This window comes from Phyllobates terribilis, unplaced genomic scaffold (genome assembly GCF_046119375.1).
Source record: "Phyllobates terribilis strain yellow unplaced genomic scaffold, ASM4611937v1 Scaffold_2__4_contigs__length_985480577, whole genome shotgun sequence".
NCBI classification, from domain to species: domain Eukaryota; kingdom Metazoa; phylum Chordata; class Amphibia; order Anura; family Dendrobatidae; genus Phyllobates; species Phyllobates terribilis.
Genome location: NW_027362762.1, coordinates 706,700,852 through 706,718,983, shown reverse-complemented (window position 1 = coordinate 706,718,983; position 18,132 = coordinate 706,700,852). Strand labels below are relative to the sequence as shown.

The following is an 18,132-nucleotide window of genomic DNA, read 5'->3' as shown; positions in this document are numbered from 1 at the left end:
CAGTGATGCAGTTCAGGGCCTTTACTCACAGTTCTTATGATCCAGACCACGTCTGCAGGTAACGGCTGCCCACGTCGTACTGTGCTCACCAGGTGAGGGGCTCAGACAACTCCCAGATAACTTTGGAGCGCTTCACAGGACCCCCTTTGTGTGTCCTTTGTCTGGCCTTTCTTACCAACACTTCTGTCCGGCTGCCTCGGGCCTCCTCTTGGTAAACTTGGCGCCAGTTTCCCTGACCCTATGTGGTGCCTTCCTAGCGGGTGGAGCAAGGGGCTGCGCCACATAAAATGTCAGAGCCTCCGGTTTCTAGCTGAGGGTCGTTTCCTGCCTCCACTAGTTCGGGGACCGGTCTCCCCCTTTGGCCTGACCCCTCCACGCAGGTGGATTCGGGCGTGCGGTGGCGACTCGCCCGTCCGCACCCCTGGGATCCCTTCATTCCTCGTTCCTGGAGCCTTCTCCGCTCCTCTTCCTTCCTTCTCCCTCTTGCAGGCCTGGGCCTCTGTTACTAGGCCCGCCTCCGGAGCAGAGCTCATGCAGAGCCCCTGCTCCCTGCCACTTCTGCTCAGACTTCTCTGCACTGAACTAAGATGGTGCCCACCTTTTATACTCCCTTCTCAATGCACCCAGGAACTGCTTCCTCCCTGCTCCTGCACTACAGGGTTCCCCTTCCTCAGTGTTCCCTCCCCCCACTCCAGCCAGGGACAGGGACTGTCGTGCCCATCTCAGGGGCATATTGGTCGCCCTGCCCCACGGCAATGTGGTGTAATGCATGCAGGTGTCGGGTCCTGATCCACACTCCATCCTTACCTGAGAGTGAGATATCACACCTCTGGGTGAGGTGCAATACGTCTGTAGCAACCGAGCCCTCAGGGTGCTACAGTTCCATTTATCTTCAGCCTAGGTGACGTATTGCGATACAGGGCCGTGATTTTGGCTATAAAAGGGTCCCCTAGACCCCTACCCCAAGCTCTTTAAGAGAATCATATATGGCGTGCCAGGAGACTCTATGGAATGCTTTCTCAGCATCCAACGAGAGTATCTAATTACAAATTTTTAACTGCATCTAGCCCAGGAAATACTTTGTGCCTAGTAGCAGTGTCTGCTAGTCAGCGGATTATCCCGGCTGTTAAGCAAGCTACACCACCTGTAGTTTAGACACATAATTTTTTCAAAGGAAATGCTTCGGGACCATGGGATACTTAGTGAAGAGCATCAGGAGGCACCCCAAGGCATAGGGGCTGGGACTGGCAGTAGGATGCCTTGCGGTGGACAGCCGAGCTCGGTCCTTATAAAAGCTTTTTAACTGCAGCAGCTTTAGTGGACGCTACTGGAGCTGGAATTACCGCGGCTGCTGGCATGAGACTTGCCCTCCAATAGATCCTTGTAAATGGATTTAAAGTGTATTCATTCAAATTAGAGAGACAATTTAAATTAAAAAGCTTAGAGCTGCCTCCACCACAGGGGGGCTCGCTCGACCCACCAGCGGACAGGCACCAGTATTGGGAGAGGGGGGCTGGCCGTCAGGGTTCACCGCGGCTCTGGCACAAACCCGGCGACACGGAGGTGGCACGGGCAGGAGCGGACTGGCCGTGTCGGCTTCTCACTTTTTGGATTTTAGAAGGGCATGACATGCCTATATCTGTGTCTCCCCCTCCTTTTACTCCTCCACCTCTTTTATTTTCGCATGACTATATGTACTTGTCACTTTTCCATGTGTTAGTTATGTCTTCTGAGCAGTTTGTCAGCTTTTGGACACCTTTGAAGGTGTTTTCTATGTGTTTCTATGTGTTTTTGTTTGCCTGCCATTGGTTTTAACGGTGTTCGAAGGTGTTCGACGAACAGTTCGACGAACAGTTCGGCGAACACACGGGTGTTTGACGAACCGAACCGAACTCGAACACTACGGGGGTGGCTCAACACTAATCAAGAGAATGCCAAGAGTGTGCAAAGCAGTTATCAAAGCAAAAGGTGGCTACTTTGAAGAACCTAGAATATAAGACATATTTTCAGTTGTTTCACACTTTTTTGTTAAGTATATAATTCCACATGTGTTAATTCATAGTTTTGGTGCCTTCAGTGTGAATGTACAATTTTCATAGTCATGAAAATACAGAAAAATCTTTAAGTGAGAAGGTATGTCCAAACTTTTGGTCTGTACTGTATATACATGCAAGCTTTCAGAGTGCAGAGGCTCCTTCAACAGGCAATGTTACAAATGAATTGATAAGACAAAAGGCACAACATTTAAGAGATGTTACAGAGAGACATTTGTTCATGAGGTGTAAGGGATGATGCCTCCTAATGATAAGTCTTCCATATATACAGTACATACCAAAAGTTTGGACACACCTTCTCATTTAAAGATTTTTCTGTATTTTCATGATTATGAAAATTGTACATTCACACTGAAGGCATCAAAACTATGAATTAACACATGTGGAATTATAAACTTAACAAAAAAGTGTAAAACAACTGAAAATATGTCTTATATTCTAGGTTCTTCAAAGTAGCCACCTTTTGCTTTGATAACTGCTTTGTACACTCTTGGCATTCTCTTGATGAGCTTCAAGAGGTAGTCACCGGAAATGGTTTTCACTTCACAGGTGTGCCCTGTCAGGTTTAATAAGTGGGATTTCTTCCCTTACAAATGGGGTTGGGACCATCAGTTGTGTTTTGCAGAAGTCTGGTGGATACACAGCTGATAGTCCTACTGAATAGACTTTTAGAATTTGTATTATGGCAAGAAAAAAGCAGCTAAGTAAAGAAAAACGAGTGGCCATCATTACTTTAAGTAATGAAGGTCAGTCAGTCCGAAAAATTGGGAAAACTTTGAAAGTGTCCCCAAGTTCAGTTGCAAAAACCATCAAGCGCTACAAAGAAACTGGCTCACATGAGGACCGCCCCAGGAAAGGAAGACCAAGAGTCACCTCTGCTTCTGAGGATAAGTTTATCCGAGTCACCAGCCTCAGAAATCGCAGGTTAACAGCAACTCAGATTAGAGACCAGGTCAATGCCACACAGAGTTCAAGCAGCAGACACATCTCTTCAACAACTGTTAAGAGGAGACTTTGTGCAGCAGGCCTTCATGGTAAAATAGCTGCTAGGAAACCACTGCTAAGGACAGGCAACAAGCAGAAGAGACTTGTTTGGGCTAAAGAACACAAGGAATGGACATTAGACCAGTGAAAATCTGTGCTTTGGTCTGATGAGTCCAAATTTGAGATCTTTGGTTCCAACCACCGTGTCTTTGTGCGACGCAGAAAAGGTGAAAGGATGGACTCTACATGCCTGGTTCCCACCGTGAAGCATGGAGGAGGAGGTGTGATGGTGTGAAGGTGCTTTGCTGGTGACACTGTTCAGGATTTATTCAAAATTTAAGGCATACTGAACCAGCATGGCTACCACAGCATCTTGCAGCGGCATGCTATTCCATCCGGTTTGCGTTTAGTTGGACCATCATTTATTTTTTAACAGGACAATGACCCCAAACACACCTCCAGACTGTGTAAGGGCTATTTGACTAAGAAGGAGAGTAATGGGGTGCTGCGCCAGATTACCTGGCCTCCACAGTCACCAGACCTGAACCCAATCGAGATTGTTTGGGGTGAGCTGGACCACAGAGTGAAGGCAAAAGGGCCAACAAGTGCTTAGTATCTCTGGGAACTCCTTCAAGAATGTTGGAAGACCATTTCCGGTGACTACCTCTTGAAGCTCATCAAGAGAATGCCAAGAGTGTACAAAGCAGTCATCAACGCTAAAGGTGGCTACTTTGAAGAACCTAGAATATAAGACATATTTTCAGTTGTTTCACACTTTTTGTTAAGTATATAATTCCACATGTGTTAATTCATAGTTTTGATGCCTTCAGTGTGAATGTACAATTTTCATAGTCATGAAAATACAGAAAAATCTTTAAATGAGAAGGTGTTTCCAAACTTTTGGTCTGTACTGTATATATATTTTTTTTCTGGTTAGCCAATAAAGGTATCACTCCGAGAATACTTTTGTCATTTTTGGGCATAAAAGTATTTACATTGATTTTTCTGGCTAACACGGTATCACAATATAATTTTGTATTGTGCATCATTTTTCTGAGGGAGAATCTCACCATAATACAGTAACATATTGAGAGAACTTATAGTGGCACATTTAGCGCCTCTGGTTTCCATAGTGGTTCTGTAGGTATTCCAAGTTCTTCCATGAAAGATGTGTGCATGATGCTTTAAAAACGTATCGCTTGTGTGCAATAAATGAGTCCAGCTAAACAAATAAGTATTCTAGATATGTTTAAAACATTTAGGTGCTTTACCATATCCTGCAATTTGATGTACAAGACCAGAATGATAGCACAAACGTAGCGGTAGGGCAATTGTGACTGACAACTTCCCTCTTGTATTATTAATCAGAACTGGGGAAAAGTTTGATTCTGAACATTCAAATTATGCCCCACCCTCTACAGTATGTAGATCATGCGGCTGACAAAGTGAATGAGCACCTGTTGTAATGTCTCCTTCATCCCCAAATTTTCAATGCATTCTGCAATAACAAAAATAATTACTATAAATTTCAGAAAGCAAAGATGTTAAGATTTGGTCCCAGAAATAAACATGGAACAAATCATTTTTGCAGTCTTAAACAAGTTAAGTCTGACAGAATTTGGGGAGGTAAATATAAATTCTCTCAAGTTATCTCTGGAGCAGCTCAGAGCTCTGTAGTCTCCTTACTTCCTGGTTGCTTGGGAGGTGAGAGATCCTCCTTGAGTAACAGTAGCTTCTTTGGGCTATTACACATTAATGGTCTGTCAGTGTTTGTTTTAAATCTACACTGTTGTCACTCTGTTTAAATTTTCAGATAAAAGGCCTTTGAACAAGCACATGACCCAAGAAAGTGAGAGCTGTGATTAGGAGAACTTCTCTAAGTTGCCAATGATGGGGGTCAGCGGCTGGTGATTTTACAGTACTGATAACAGCTCTGGACCTGACATGGAGGGGGAGAGAAATGAACAATTGCCTGTAGAGAGCTGACGGGATGTTGTGAGTTAACTCTTCTCCTGGAGTGTAGTGACAGAGCATACTCGGCAGGCTCTGGTGGCAGAGCTTATTGGAAAGCTGTCATAGCAGGAGAATGAAAGCAGATAGAAAAGGCAGGTTAATTGCAAAGTTGCTAATTTTCATGCCGTCTTACTAACTAAAGCAATTTAATTATGGGAGAATATCCCATTTAGGGGTTTGTCCACGTGCCATTTCCAACTTCATCTCATTGACAGATTTTATAATAGTGCCCCATAATCAATAGAATGTATTAGAATGGAAGCTTTAGAGATACAGGTGCATCTCACTAAATTAGAATATCATCGAAAAGTTAATTTATTTCCGTTCTTCAATACAAAAAGTGAAATTCATATATTATATAGAGTCATTACAAACAGAGTGATCTATTTCAAGTGTTTATTTCTGTTAATATTGATGATTATGGCTTACAGCCAACGAAAACACAAAAGTCATTATCTCAGTAAATTACTTCATAACAACAGCTTGAAAAATGCTTTTAAAATCCGAAATGTTGGCCTACTGAAATGTATGTTCAGTAAATGCACTCAATACTTGGTCTGGGCTCCTTTTGCATTAATTACTGCATCAATGTGGCGTGGCATGGAGGCGATCAGTCTGTGGCACTGCTGAGGTGTTATGGAAGCACAGGTTGCTTTGATAGCATCCTTCAGCTCGTCTGCATTGTTGGGTCTGGTGTCTCTCATCTTCCTCTTGACAATACCCCATAGATTATCTATGGGGTTAAGGTCAGGCGAGTTTGCTGGCCAATCAAGCACAGTGATACTGTTGTTTTTAAACCAGGCATTGGTAATTTTGGCAGTGTGAACAGGTGCCAAGTCCCGCTGGAGAATGAAATTTCCATCTAAAAAAAGCTTGTTGGCAGAGGGAAGCATGAAGTTCTCTAAAATTTCCTGGTAGATGGCTGCGCTGACTTTTGTCTTTATAAACCACAGTTGATCTACACCAGCAGATGACATGGCTCCCCAAACCATCACTGATTGTGGAAACTTCACACTAGACCTCAAGCAGCTTGGATTGTGTGCCTCTCCACTCTTCCTCCAAACTCTGGGACCTTGATTTCCAAATGAAAATTGGAACTATGGGACCTTGTGGTGTGTGTCAATGACTGCCTTCTGGACATATGACAAGTCAGCCATCTTCCCCATGATTGTGGAGCCTACTGAAACAGACTAAGGGACCTTTTTAAAAGCTTAGGAAGCCTTTGCAGGTGTTTTTTGTTAATTATTCTAATTTACTGAGATGATGACTTTTGTGTTTTCATTGGCTGTAAGCCATAATCATCAACATTAACAGAAATAACACTTGAAATTGATCACTCTGTTTGTAATGACTCTATATAATATGAGTTTCACTTTTTGTATTGAAGAACTGAAATAAATTAACTTTTTGGTGATATTCTAATTTAATGAGATGCACCTGTACATATCAATGTGACACAAATCTGTTCAAAATATGTTGGTCAGCTCTTTTTAATTCTAAAGCAGGTTGACTAGGCCATTCGCTACAGGAAGAAAAACTATTTGCATTTTGTTTTACTATAACAATGGGCATGGATGACATACCCAACTATTTGTGGTGGCAAGGATTAGTTTAGATAAAGAGAATATGATAGTTTATTCTTTGTGCTAGAACGAGGATATCTTAGTATGTGTTGACCATGAAAAATCTGCCTAGAGGGGAAGATGAGCATAAAGGGGACATGGTATTTCCTTAAAAAAGTTTTTTTTTTATGTTCCTGAGCACCCTGAAAAATAAAAAAAATTGCTTAAATCTTAAATCACTGTCATTTACAATTTTGTCTAATTTAGTTGCAAATTCAGGTAAGATGTATGTTAGGCTATTCACGCCCTATATATCCTGTTGATGTGTTCAATATTATGGCAAATGCCATTGGTGTATTGAATAAGTCTAAAGCCTATAATGGGCAGGTTAATTGTGTTTCCTCTTGACGTAAATGTGGCCAGAGTAAGTTTTTCTTGTACTCTATGTTAAGCAAACAAATCTAAAAGATTTACCAAAATATACGATATGTACTTTTTATTTACATAAATACTGTATATGACACATATGCTGTGGTTACACATTTGCCTTATACATTAAAACTTTTTCTCAGTTTATATGCTGAATATCCAACATAATCATTTAGTGAAATATATAATTCCATTTACATAAGTTTTCTGATGTAAAAAAAGCACAGATTTTTGTACAAGTGGTATTGCAAAAGATTGAGACTTGAACCAAGCGATTCTCTACTGCAATCAACTAACTAGGGACCCCTGAAACAGTACTTGACATAACTTTTGTAACCCCCGTTGGAAAACTGAATGCTCTAGTTTTCGACACTCACTATCATATTGCCTTACTGGTAGGGTGTTCTTATGCTTCACAAGTCACAATAGAGCCCTTAAAAAACGTTAGCTAGTCAAAGAAACTGTAATCCTCCTCCCATGCTATAGTAAAGTTCAATCTCTAACATTTATTCTAATTCTCTCTTACAGGATGCAAATATTAATTGTTGTTTGTGACCTCATTCTGGTTGACTTGCCCAAAGGTTATTCTATGGGAAGATATTAAAAACATATCATAAAGATTGAGATATCCAACTTTCTCCCATGACTGTTAATTATGCTATCTTTGTCAAGATTTAACCCAGCTTAAAACTACCTAATTGTCACATCTATGTCTGAACAAGTCCCCACTACCTCTGCCGCTAGGCAGTGCCACACTAAGACTGCAGATGCCACTGGGTAATACAAGCGTGTTTCAGCTAACCATTAGAATTATCAGATGTATCTGGGCTCTTCCCTATTCAAACCCTTAATGGTCTATCTCAAGCTACCAGTTATAGGTTTATCCCAACCTGGGTTAATACTTTGTATCCCTGATACCTGATCCTGGGTGTTATATACTATTTGATAAACCCGGGATGACTTGATCCATTCTCTGCCCGAAAATTCTGCCTCTTATTCCATCCTCCTGGTTTTGAGCTTGTATATCTCTTAACTATGACCCTGTCTCCTGTTTTGATATATCACAGTCCTCTATGGTTTTGACTTGGCTTATATGACCCTCCTCTGCCAGCTAAGTCCACCAGCCAACAACAACTCCATGGATGTAATTCAGGGTCTATTAGGTCTATATCCCTCTATAGTGGTTATTGGGTGAATGGCAGGATTTCCTTGGACCTACTAAGCAGAGTAGCTAGTGGAAAGTTTGTCTACGGAAGCTCTATTAAGAACTGTCAGGCAACCATAAATAGAGCTTCATTACACTAATCATCTGTTTTATTTAAAGCCACCAAACTACTGAATACCACTTAGATGGAGAGAGGTTGACCACCTAAAAATACAAGAATGGAAGGAAAAAATATTCCAGTTCTTCAGGTTTGACACTTATGACCAACGCCTTAAGACTTGGAATGGCTTGATTCGGAGTATGAAAAATTGAGTACAGTAAATGCCTGCAAAATTTCAACACAGTTTGGCCGTGCTCGCTCCCATTGCACGGATTCTCTTTATATCCTCTATAGTTATATGTCACCCAGAATCATACGGGTTATGGTATCCACGAGCTTATAATTTATCTCTTATAAATAAAATCTTTAATTGAAATGTTTTGCTTTTCCATCTGTTCTCTTTGCATTCATGCATTCTGTTCAATGCTTGCAAAGCTGATACAGCAAAATATAATGTACCTGTAAACCCTTTGAGGCTTTTCGTTTCATCAGCTGTATCCAGCTTACTGTTTTGTTTTTTTTGAATTACATAAACAATAAACATTGATGTGAAAAAACAAAAAAATTGAGACTTTTTTCCATATTGCGCCAATTGTGACGCTTTTCAAAAAAAATATTGTTTCACAGATGATGAATATATAGTTTCTAGATAGCTGAAAAATATGCCAAATGTATTAAGTGGCAAATATATTTGGTATTCATTCATCCACTGGGCTTTTGATTCAAGATTGAAGTTAAAAAAAAGGCAGTCTTGATAAAATTTCCCCCATTGTGTTCACAAAGCTTTACTTTGAGTTTTAATAATGTTAAATATTTTTAAAAAATTTAAATATTTTTGCCACCTTTCAGTAGCCTTTCAGTTATGCAGTTCATTTTCCATTGTTTTTACAATTACAATATTTGAATGGATCTGTCACATCACAATCACAGCTCTGCTTTCCTATTATCATGGACAATGCAATATGCCTAAACATAATGTAATACATTCACAAAACAGATCCACTCTAATAGTTCCCTAAGATTATATTTAACCAATAAAAAGCTCCTAAAAGATAAGCAAGGTGGGCTGTATTGCCAAAATGTCTTGCTAAACTTTGTACATTCAATAAATGCACAATACAGGCAACACCAACTGAGACCTAAATATGACAGTCTCTTAAGCTTATTAGAAACGCCATATGCCAATAAAAAAATTATGTACAACCAAAAACAATAAAGAATTATATATTTTTAAATCAATCCTAATAATATCACACACAGAAAAGGGGGGGGGGGGAAACCAGCTAGAAACCTGGTGTAATGATTAATAAAAATATATGCAAAAAATGCACCTCAGTTCATTAGATGGACTAAAGATATTCATCCAGATGCATGAAATATTAAAGGCAGTAATTTTAAAACTTACCGTACATATAATATTAGGAGTAGAGATGAGCGAACCCCAACTGTAAAGTTCGGGGTTTGTACCGGACACTTAGTGTCCGGTGCTGAACTCCGAACACTGACTTCTCCAGGAACTCCATTTCAGTGTTTGGAGTTCTTAGAGAAGAGAGAAGGAGATTTTCCAGCTCCAAAGTGCGAGTCCCCATTGATTTCTATGAGGTTTGGGTTCTGTTTCAAGTTCGAGTACAGTTTTGGTACCCGAATCCAACTTTGGATTACAGTTTGGTTGAACCCGACATACCCGAACTTCCACGGGTCTGCGCATAGCGAATTAAGAATCCCAAATGAACCATTAAGCACAAGCAAGTAATGAGAGCCCTCAAAAATGTCTATGAGGTCACAGGAAAATCATTTTCCCCAACATGCATTTTCGAAGGAAATGCTTCAGATTAGGGTCATTGGTCATTCGGAAGAAAAATATTTAAATATTGAAGGGCTGATCAAAATATTAGAAAGTTATTACACATAAAAACAAAGTAGAAATAACTTCTGGAAGCTTATCCTCAATAAGGACTTCAGTGGGGACATCAATACCATCCATTTACTGGTAGTGTAAACTGATCCCAACATTAGAAGGTATGGGCACACAAAGAAGATGGTGCTCAGTAGTAGTTAGGGAATAACAGAAATCAATGATAATTTCCTTGCAAGGAGGAAAATCACAGCATTTTCCATCATCCATAAAACTTTTCACCTTTGAAACATATCAGCCTAAGGCTGCCTCGTTTTAATAGGGCATTGCATGTATGGAAAAATCTGCAGGGCAGATACAAACTTTCAATTTGTGGTCATTGTGGTTGGGGCTTTGTGCATGTATTCATACAGTCTATATAGAATGTTGGACCACACAGAAGTTAAAAATCTTCTTTTCGCAGTGTCCCCATCTCCACCCTTTTCAAGTGAAAGACTCTTTGCTAATTCATATAGGTCAGTTAATATATGTTATAGCACAGAATGGGGCTTAGCGAAGAAGTAGCATGGTCATATATAACGGGAACACAGCTGTTGAGCAAATTCGAAAAATATATAACTATTGTGGGGGTACAGAGACATCTAAAAAATCTGCAGCATTGCCATCCAAATGTCATATGGTCTTAGGCTGCGTGTCCACGAAGCATTTTCGAAGCGTTTATGCTGCGGAATTTACGCAGCGTAAACGCTTGGGAAACGCTTGGTAATCCGTCCCCAATGACAAGCCGCAATGTCAATGCCCATGCTGCGGATTTTTCCGCAGCATTTATGCTGCGCTCAAAAATCCGCAGCAGGTCCATTAATTTTGCGGACACGCATCGTAATCGCCGCCATTGACTTGCATTGGACCGCGTGACATCCGCATCACTACATGTGCACAAGCGGGTATCACACGGTTCAATGTGTGGATGGTACCCAGGTCTGGAGGAGAGGAGACTCTCATCCAAACCTGGGTACCATAGAAACTGTAAAAAAAGAATTTAAAATAAAAAATAAAGATTATACTCACCTTCCGATGTCCTCCCAGTGTTTTCTTCGCTGCGTTTGGTCTGCTGTATGGGTCGCGGTGTTGAGAAGGACCTGCCATGAAGTCACTGAGTCATGTGATCTGTCACATGACTCAATGACGTCACCGTAGGTCCTTCACACCACCTCGAGCAGTGCAAGAGACCGGACGCAGCAAAGAAAACACCGGGAGGACTTCGGAAGGTAAGTATAATTTTTTTTTTTTTTTTACCATTTTTATTATTTTTTTTAACTATTACTTGATCACACTATATAAATCCATGCCGGTTGCATGGATTTATATAGTGTGAACAAGTTGTCAAGCACTTTTCCAAGTGATGCTAAAATCGCTTGGAAAAGCGCTTGATAACCCTCATGCAGAAATGCATGTGAAGAATGCTTGACAAACGCTTCTACCTGGCGGGAAAAATGCATGTAAGAACCGCATGCGCTTTTCCTGCCAGGGAGAAGCGGAAAAAATATGCAGCTTTTCTGCATCGTGGGCACATAGCCTTATAGTAGGTCACTAAACTAAGACACCACAAAAGTTCTTCCTATACTGAAAAAGTTTGGCCTCTCCTTCTTTATACAGAATTGTTTAGCTGGAGAGTCTCAATACTATACTCACTCAAATAGAATATCCCATACCATTTGGGTTCAAAGTCTTTGGCTCTCTTTTGGATATCTCCATTGTGTTGTATTGTAAAAAAAAAAACTCACCTAAACGGCATATCTATAATTACATCTCCGCATAATGGTTTTTGTTTGCTTATGAATAGGAAACTATTTCAGCTAGAGAAATGATGACAAGACCACGTCATATCATGATTAATTATTTATGAAGCACTGGATAGTTGGCAGGTGACATATGACAAGCCCTCACTTCTTTAAAACGAAGAGAACTGGAACATAGAGTTTCAAAGCAACAAGTGATCAGCTATGCAATGCAAACTTTTCTAGCTTTTATCTCCCTGCTATAACAGCCATATATTTATTACCTTCTACTATGTATTATGTGTGTTACAGCATTTAGTGTTAATAACTTGTAGAGTTAGGGTCCTCCTTTACAGGATTTGTAGATTACTTTTGTAGTTATGAGTAGTGATGAGCGAGCATGCCCGTTACTCGAGACTTACGAGCATGCTCGGGTGGTTTCCGAGTATCTTCAGCCGTGCTCGGGTGTTATGTTTCCGTCACTCCGTGCTCATGATTTTTGACAGTTTGATAGCTTTAATACATGTGAGGAATGCCTGTTTCTTAGGCATTCCTCACATGTATTAAAGCTGTCAAACAGTCGCAAATCATGAGCACTAAAACATAACATCAAGCACCGCTGAAGATACTCGGTGAGCACCCGAGCATGCTCGCCGAAAGGGTTAACATAACATACTCTCTCATCACTAGTTATGAGTTTTGTTTGGATTGCACAATTTGCTGTCACAACCCCCCAAAAAATATTGATAATAAGTTAATTGGCTCCTATAAATTTAACCTATAACATGATTTGAGCCATATGGTCATCTGAATGAATAAAAGATGATATATATAAGTAATAAACAACCTCATTAGCTTTGACTTGGTCCAAACATATAAGGGCTTTACTCTGGCGGACACAGACAGAAACGGACCCCTGTGCAAGAACACCATATGGTCCATTTGCAGTCCAATAGCTCATCATAATGCACAATTCCATCTGCTTTGGAGGTAGAAATGGGCCCCCTTAACTCTTGTACACCTGTGCGGCTGCACAGGTTGCACCAATGACATGTCTGCCCCTGGGGCTTTTTTTGCTATTCAAAGCATAAATTTAATCAGCATGAATCCTGGTGCAGCTTTTAAATGATGGGTTCATCCAAAATTGTGAAAGCAAGATGAGTTAGGTACTAACTAGGGAGTAAAGCACATTGTGGATTGGGGCATTGCATGAATGAGATGTCCTCCGGCAAAATCCCTTGCAGCTTTTATAAGTCACTTCATGCCACAGTGTGTATTATGGAGCCTTATCAATAATGAAAGGAGAATGTACAACTTGCCAATAATATTCCTTTACATAAAACAGCCAAACCTGTCTTCATTCACAATTTCCAGCCTGGACGATGTGTATGCATGAACGATCTAAGAGAATCAAGCGCTCAACTAGTAAATGAGCATTTGCAAGAATGAAGATTCTAAAACACGAGTAGTGTCCTATAATCCAGTCAGCTTCATTAAATGGAACTAAGCCTCTGTTTCCAGACTTTAATTTACTCCACAACTAAAACATGTTGGTCTGTGTAGGGTGTGACATACCCTGAAGTGTGTGATGGGCTAGTATAATCAGCTCACCAACAAACACACTGGAGGGGGTGGTCTTCACAACCAATGAAAAAGTGGACACCTTATATCATGAGATTTGAAAAATTATACAGATAAATAGAAAACTAGATTGTAAGCTTGCGAGCAGGGTCCTCCCTCCTCCTGGAACGGGTGAACTATGTGTTACTGTGTGATGTCTTCATTGTCTGCACATGTCGCTGCTTAATTGTAAAGTGCTGCTGAATATGTTGGTGCCATATAAATAAAATTATTATTAAAACTTGTAGATAGATAAGGGGTGTATAGATGGATGGATAGATAGATAGATAAATAGATGGTAGATACATAGATAGATAGATAGATAGATATATCGATAGATAGATAAATAGATAGATAGATAGATAGATATGGAGGTAGATAGATATGGATAGATAGAGATAGATAGATAGATAGATAGATAGATATGGGATAGATAGATGAATAGATAGATAGATGCATATATAGGTGGATAGATAAATATGAGATAGATAGATAGATAGAAATAGAAGGATAGATATGTGACTGTAGATGGAGCTATTAAATTCTGCAGCCTGAGTGATTTGAACTAATGACAGTGATAAATGGGATGTAGACTATTATTTCATAGGTTATATAACCTGGGCCTTATCCTGTCACTCACTTTCTACCTCTCCTTCCTTATAGATTGCTTAACATGCAAAGGTGTGCCGACTCCTATTACAGCCGGAGCATGAGACTCTACCAATCGGTTGGTCAATATCATAATTTCCATTTCAGTTGCACACTGCTGGATAAGTGCCATATGCCTCCGAGCTGATCCAGGAGTTGTGCTTGTATATATCTGCAGATACAAGTATTGTGTATCTTCCCACATTAACTCTGTACAGTGCGTGCAATACATGTGACCTGAACACTTCACCTATTCTACAGCTTATTAGATAAGAGTGTTCCCGTGTGCGACTTTTAGACACAATGGTGTTTTGTCATCAATGAAAAAGAACAGAGTGTTGGAAAATGATGGGGGGTGGAATATATTAATGAATGGATAAAACCGCTATGAACGGGACATGGCAATATGATCTTGAATATTACGTTATCTTGTATAGTCAGCTAGCTCTTACTGCATTTAGTTCAGCGTTATTCTTGCCTCAAGGGCTACATAGACTAAAGAGAAAATGAATCAGACATGTGCGCTGTCCATGGTGCTGAAATCTCTTTAGGCTGCTATATTCATATTCAGCTGAACTTGCTATGGATCCTTATACACTTATGGTGCATGTAGCTATTGCATACTTACACACCATAAATACATTTTTTACCTAGAAATGTAGCAGAGGCAATTGCAGAATGCTTCAGTTGTATCACTTGTGTGCTTAAATGTCAATTTCATTTCTGCTACATCTTTAAGAAAAAAAGAGCTAGTGCCTTTTCCTCAACTAGTCCAACCATGGTGAGCATAGTATAGTAAATAACCAAATAAACTTCAGAACTATTTGCCTTCAGTAATGGTACTAGCCTACAACACATACATGATAAAAGCATTCTCCATTACCTGGCTCAGTTATATGTAGCTTTTGATCCGAGGGTAACAGTAAAAGAAACTCTGCGCAAGTTTTCTGTTCCAAGTCGGCCACTTGCTTCTTGCAGAGATCAGTGATGATGTGTATTGCCTTGTGACACAAGTTTGCATCTTCTCCTGTTGCCTTATTCATTTCCCACACAGCATCCTTCTCTGCTCTTCCTTTTCTCTCTCTCTTTTTTTCCAAACCAACCAAAAGATTGTGGGGGGGGGAAAAAAAAAAATCAACAATTCATAATATCAGAGGAAGAAAACGTATCCCTGTCAGGGTTCTGAAATACTGCCTTATGTGGCAGCAACATCCACAGGGAATTTAGGGATTGAAGCCTTCATTGGAGTTCACGGAGAGTCTGATTGTCTTATTGCCTGGGATCAGATATCTCATTTACTGCTAAGGCGGTTCCTAGACCAAGATCCTCCTACTACATTAAATTGTTTGATTCTCTAATGCTACATCTTTTTTTTTTTTTTTTTTCCGAAGCAGAAAAGCAAAGAGATGTTAACCTCTTAATAACTCAGATGTGTTTTACTGGCTTCAAGTGGACCAGCTGTACGCAGACGATGGCTATAAATCTTTCAACAAGCTGTTTTTCAATTGTTGGTTTCTGCTGGGCAGTTAGATAACAAGGCAGCACAGCAAGAAGGAACGCAAATATTATGCAATTACTGATACGCTGTCTCATTTATTAGGAAGATAGTAAACAAATCTACACCAGGCGATGAAAATAATCAGCGAAGATGGAACAAGCTACGTGTAGTCATATTGAAAGGACTGCTCTTCACAATATCGTATACTGCATTAGCCACCGGAAAATATAATATTCTATATGAAGCATTTGACAAATACAACTAGGGAGGTTTCAAGAACCTTGTCTTTGGAGAATAAGATATGCGTTCTGTGTTTTATTACTGCTGATGTAGTAAAGATTGAAAATGGGACTTAATCTCAACAGAACAAATCACTTTCCCCCTCCTATCACTTTAATAGTGCTAGGGGGTCACTCCCCTGGGACTCCCCACTATTAAACTATTTATACTCATTCCTTGCAGATAGTCATACCCTATGCTGTTCAGGAGATATCTAATGCAGCTGCTCTAATCGAAAACCATAAAGTGAATGTACAATATTCACCAGAGGTTTTCTTGCGTGTATGGTTGCCTGGGTCCTAATAAATTGCACATGCATAGATATTGCATTAGAGGGACCACATTTATTGTACTAGTTAGAAACGATGAAGGTGATTTTTTTTTTTTTTTTTTTGGTTTAGTAATTTCGAAAGGCAAAGAGTCCATTAAAATGCAAGAAATGGATTGGCTGTCTTGAGAAACATAACTGCTATCTACAATCACAATTATAAAATAAAATATTGCCTGGGATTTATCAAGGGAATAATTGAATATTATTTGGACTTTTTCACCTGGTAAATTAAAATTAGCAGCTGGAGTGGATTTCATTTTCCTTCCCCTGGATCAACTTAGTAATAGATATGTAAAACCACCTTTGAAACACAAATTTTGATAGCTGGGAAAATGCATCTCTTAAGCTTTGAAGTTTCACTGCAAATTCTATGATGCAGACAAATAAAGCAGTAGTTCACATAAAAGGTCATGTTTCTTTTACTCCAAAGAATCAGAGGATCCTAATATGCGCTTTAGATTATAGATAATGTAAAACTTGTACATTGACATGTATGTAAAAGTTTAAAGCTGGGTTTACAATGCACAACCACTGCCAATTGGCTACATATTGTTTAATAGACTGTTTAAACAGGGTAAGTGCGATTCGGATGCACACAGAACAATTAGTGATAGATCGTTCTGTGTTCATTAGACTGTCATTGTTCTCAGAAGCACCATGTCCTGTTTATACGGGATGATGTGCTGCCGAGAACGATGATTTTTTAAGCCAGCTAAAAAATGTCACCCCACGAAAGCGTTTTTTGCTCATTTGTCAGGTAACTGTAGGACTTCTTACACAGGCGAATTATGGGGAAACAAACATTTCTAGGAAGGCTTATTCACAATTATCGGACAGTATATATGGAATTAAGACATAAATATTACTCTACCCAGATTATCAAACTCTTTTAAACATTATGAAATGAAAATGCTTATCTGAACCATTTATAATGTATCTACAGCTAAAGTCAACACATCACAAATAGTTGAGTCAGTGTAAATACATTGTACCTTACACTCTACCTGAATTACCTATAACCTGTATCTCAGTACAGTGTTACATCCACAATTCTGCAGAGGCATACTTACCAACATTGCTGTAAATAAGAATGTTTATGTCCCACCCTGGAGCAGTCATAAACCAGATTTTCCCACCAAATTTGGAGAAGGGTTTACACAACTCCTGCACTTTTTTACCCCAAGACAAACTGATAAAAATGTGGTGCAAGACCCGTACAAAAATGGCATTCAGCCCAAACACTACTTTTCCCCATTCATATATACTAGAATATGGATGTAAATACACTACATCTGCAAAAATTAATTAGCAAAATTTCATATCTAAGACTAATCTTTATTGTGTATATATATATATATATATATATATATATATATATATATATACACTAAAATAAGATTCAACCTTTTAAATGTATGAGGTTTCTTTAAAAATATATTTTCAACTGCATATGTGTTACACATAAATGTGGCGCCCTGCTGCGCATTGGTGCCACAGTACCCAGAAGGATGCATGGATGGACTTCTCCACAAGAGGCCCTCACACATTCACACACCTCCACCCTACCACCTCAGACCACCAGAGGGAGCCCGTTAGGGATATATATAGGGAGGGTGGAGTTAGGCAGGTAGTTAGTTCAGTTCCTGCTCAGACACAGAGAGGGACAGAGCTCAGAGTGAGCTGAGAGCATGCTGACGCTCAGAGAGCAGCGAAGAGGCAGCACGCTGGCTGCTGTGCTTAGGCGAGCCAAGGCCTACAGCATGTGTGAAGGCCTAGTGAGGGCCTTGAGTGGGCAGAAGGTGAGAGGAGAAGGAAG

The 18,132-nt window shown here is 39.9% G+C and overlaps 1 protein-coding gene across 1 annotated transcript in view; it reads right to left on the bottom strand.

Moving 5' to 3' along the window:
- Window positions 1-15,532, bottom strand: part of SYT6 (synaptotagmin 6) — a 717,771-nt gene extending 702,239 nt beyond the window's left edge. The window contains exon 1 of the mRNA XM_073667146.1: window positions 15,092-15,532. Within this exon, the coding sequence (XP_073523247.1) occupies window positions 15,092-15,251 (160 nt within the window). The 5' untranslated portion in view covers window positions 15,252-15,532. The remainder of the gene's footprint in view (window positions 1-15,091) is intronic.
- Between the last annotated feature and the right edge of the window lie 2,600 nt (window positions 15,533-18,132).